General features: G+C 37.4%; 1 protein-coding gene across 17 annotated transcripts; it reads left to right on the forward strand.

Annotated features, from left to right (window-relative positions):
- Positions 1–12: 12 nt before the first annotated feature.
- On the forward strand, positions 13–3,607 carry LOC113464879 (uncharacterized). Of its 17 annotated transcripts, none has more exons than XR_003389741.1 (8): positions 20–610; positions 811–908; positions 985–1,064; positions 1,250–1,324; positions 2,064–2,213; positions 2,291–2,336; positions 3,208–3,268; positions 3,409–3,607. XR_003389741.1 is itself a non-coding variant. In XM_026817385.1 (6 exons), exons 2-5 carry the CDS (start codon positions 1,019–1,021, stop codon positions 3,247–3,249), a joined length of 303 nt encoding a protein of 100 aa, XP_026673186.1. In that variant the 5' UTR covers positions 19–610; positions 811–1,018; the 3' UTR covers positions 3,250–3,268; positions 3,409–3,607. The 17 variants fall into 17 exon arrangements, 5 of the variants coding, with proteins under 5 accessions (XP_026673185.1, XP_026673184.1, XP_026673186.1 ...); XR_003389739.1 differs by having other exon boundaries at positions 23–610; positions 999–1,064; XR_003389743.1 differs by having other exon boundaries at positions 15–610; positions 811–1,064; positions 2,123–2,213.
- The last annotated feature ends 82 nt before the right edge of the window (positions 3,608–3,689 follow it).

The following is a 3,689-nucleotide window of genomic DNA, read 5'->3' on the forward strand; positions in this document are numbered from 1 at the left end:
CTTTTTCAGTGTGGTTTATTGCTGATTTTTGTCATAGTTGTGTCATTGTTCATATCGTTTGTTTAACCTTTGTTGGGATTTTGGGAATTTTTCATTTCGGTTGAAGTTGTATGTTTGTCCTTCGTAAATCTTTAATCTGGGTTCCTGTTAGTTTATTAGGTATTTTTGTTCTTGTTTTCTTTTTCTTGATTATTAATAGCATTTTATTTATATGTGTTGGTGGTTCATTGTTTCTTTTCTTTTTCCCTTCGCCGTTTGAGTTTCGCGCGTCAGATATTCGGCTCCCTCTTTTTCTGTTTCTATGTTGCCTGCACTGTCTTGAGGCTCGCGTGTTTTCGTGTTCCTCGCAATCATAACCTTTAACTGTCATTCTGTACCTACTGCTCATTTGTTTGTGTTTTTCGTGGATTCTTGTTTTTAACTTAGTTGTGGGTTTGTCGTTCTGTGTTTTCTTTATCATTGTTTATATGCTGTTTATTTTTTCAGGTTTTAATTTTTGGGGTGATCGTGTCGACAGTTTGGACAAGTAGTATGTTGTATGCTCAGTTTTTACGGAGTTGACAATGGGTTTGGTTATTGTTCGTTGGAACTGCCCTGATTAATTCTTAAGGTAAGCTGTTTTTTAATTTTTTGTGCTTATTTATTTGTTATCTTTCGTGATTAAATTTTTGGTTGGTTTCTAGAATTGTAGGTTATATGTCAGTATCCCAGGGGGTTTTTCTTTTATTCAATCTATTTGGTTTTTATATTGTATCGTGATTACTTGCTTTTGGTTTTTTCCCTTGTTTAATATTTTATCTCTTTTTATAGGTCTGTGAGGTGTTTTTTCATGTTTCCCTATTTGTTCAGGATTCTGTCGGCCTGTGTCTGGCATTGGTTTAGTTGATTCCATGTTCAAGGAGCTTGAGGTTTTTCCGTTCTTATTATTTTCAACTTAATTATGAACTGTCATCTTATGTTATTTCTTAGCCTTGTATAATTCAGTTATAATTTTTCAGGTTTTGGATCGAACATTTGAATGGATATTTTAACTGGGATTCACGTGGATTTTCTGTCTTATACCGGTAGGTTGATTGTTTTATCCCATTGATTGATTTCTTTGAAGAATCTTATTAGTTTACCGTAGGGCAGTTGATTGATTTGTTGTTCTTTGAAATCTAGAATACCAAATATCTCCCTTCTTTTTCTTTCGAATTTNTCACAGTCGATCAGTAGATGTTTCACTGTTTGCATTTTATTCGTTCCGCAGGTACAGTTTCCGTTCTCCTTTACTCCCATTCTGTATAAATGGTAATTTAATGGTGCGTGTCCTGTCAGTATATAGGTAAGGATTCTTGTTTCTTCCCGGTTCATTTTCAGAATTTCTCTGGCCTTTCCCGTGTTTATTTCGCCTATCATTTCCCTTCCCTGTCTGCACGTTGTTGTATTTAACCATCTTTCTTTTAATCTGGAGAGCGAAAATCTTTTTAGTTCTAGTTTGAAATCTGTGTATGGGACTGGTAGCCATGGTTCCAATCCTGGTCTTTTCTCTTCTACTATCATCTTTGCTAGTTTGTCCGCTTCCTCGTTTCCTGGTATTCCTCTGTGACCCGGACACCAGCATAAAATTACTCTTTTATTTCTTATCGCCAATTCGTTGAGATGGTCGAAGCATTCTAAGGCTATCGAGGATTTGTAGCTCGATTTTTCCATCGTTTTGATTGCTGCTTGACTATCTGTGAAGATGACTATGTGTTCGTTTTTAATATTTCTTTTGATCAGGTTTTCCGCGCATCTTAAGATTGCTATGACTTCGGCTTGATAGACCGTGGCGAATCTGCCTAGGTATTCCGAATTGCCGTTTGTTAATTCTTCGGGGACCCAGGCGCAGCCTGTTTCCCCTTTGTCGTTTTTGCTTCCGTCAGTGAACCATGTATTCCAGTCCTTGTATTTGTATGGTTTTCCGTTTTTCCATTCGCTTCTCATAGGAATATCTGTTCGAAACTTTCTACCAAATCTGTATGTTAATGTTATTTTATCCGTTGTTGTTTCTATTGTCATTAATAAGTCTTTTTCGGTTTCAGGTATTAATTCAGTTAGTATTGTTGAATGGCCTTTGTTTGACGGCTGCCATTTGTTCCAGTCTTTCAGGAGTTTTGCCGTTCTAATGGCTACCTCTTCTATTTTCATTGTTAATGTTGGAGTCGCGAGCATTGCCTCCATTGCTCTTGTCGGTGAGTATCTGAATGCTCCGAGTATTCTTTTTAATCCTACATGTTGTAAGCTTTCTAGTTTCATTTGTGTTTTGCAGTTGTGTATGCCTTCCCACCAGATTATCGAACCGAATGTTAATCTGGGTAAGACGATTGCATTGTATATCCAGTGTGCCGCTGCTGGAGTCAGGCCCCACGTTCCTCCTACCATTCTATTAATTGTTGCCAGGTTTTTCCGTGCTCTATCGATCGTTTTATCAATTTGTTTTTTCCATGTTAAATAGCTTGTAAATGTGACTCCGAGGTATCTTACTGCTTCTGATTTCTTTAGTTGTACTCCGTTAAATTTTATTCCTCTTGTATTTAGTTTCCTGTTTTTCCTTGTTATCACTATCATTTCTGTTTTAGATGGGTTTACCGATAAGCCGGTTTCCAGGCACCAGTTCTCTACGATTCTTAATGCTCTGTTCATCTCGTTTTTTACCGTCCCGCTGTCAGCGTTCGAGGCGGCTATCGCTATATCGTCTGCGTAGCCCCATACTTGAATNTAGCTGTCAATATTTAAAGATCTTTTTTCGCTTACAATTCTGTTTGTTGGGATTCCTCTAATTCTTAGTGTGAATGTGATATATTTGTGGTCTGATAGTGACGGTTCGTCGAGTACCCTCCAGTCTCTCATTGCTGTTTGAATTTCTGCCGACGTCAGTGTTACATCTAGTACTTCCTCTCTGATGGACATGCTGAATGTTGGCCTTGTGCCTTCGTTTAACCAGGTCAGGTTGTTGCTATTTATAAAATCCAGTAGTTTTAGTCCTCTGTCGTTTGTGGTCGAGCTTCCCCATAATTCGTGGCATGAGTTCGTATCTGCTCCTATAATTATGCTTGCTCCTTGTCTGACACACCATTCTATTAGTAATTCCATTTTGTTTGTGATCGGGTTTCTTTCATTATACGGCATGTACGCCGATACGGCAACTATTTTTGATAAACGTGAATTCTCGTTGTTCTTTTCCAGGAGTATCGCCGTCATATCTCTGTCGCTGAATTGCGGCAGTAATACCGGTTTTATTCTATTGGTATGTATTATGCATGTTCTTGGTCTGTCTTCTGGGCATCTGTTTAGGATGTTTCCTAACATTCCTAGTCCTTTGATTTTATCGTTAATCGTCCAAGGTTCCTGTATCAGTGCTACATCTATTTTGTTTTTTGTTATCAGGTTCGCTACTGCTCCGGAGGCTGCCCTGGATCTATGCAAGTTTATCTGTACGAATTTTAGACCGTCCATTTTGGTCGTCTGGGTCTATGATTATTTCAATAGTTCTGATCTTGTCTTCTGATTAGTTTCTTAGCTGTAAGGTATTTTTCATGTATCTTTTTGTAGTGTTATTTTCTTAATGTAATTTTATTTTATCTTATTTCTAGTATGCGTGATTTTTATTTTTCTATTTCATATATTTATATATTCTGTTGGTTTTTCTATGATAAGAGTGTGTGTTT

Source organism: Ceratina calcarata, unplaced genomic scaffold, assembly GCF_001652005.2.
Source record: "Ceratina calcarata isolate Rehan_Ccalc_2016 unplaced genomic scaffold, ASM165200v1 scaffold573.2, whole genome shotgun sequence".
NCBI classification, from domain to species: domain Eukaryota; kingdom Metazoa; phylum Arthropoda; class Insecta; order Hymenoptera; family Apidae; genus Ceratina; species Ceratina calcarata.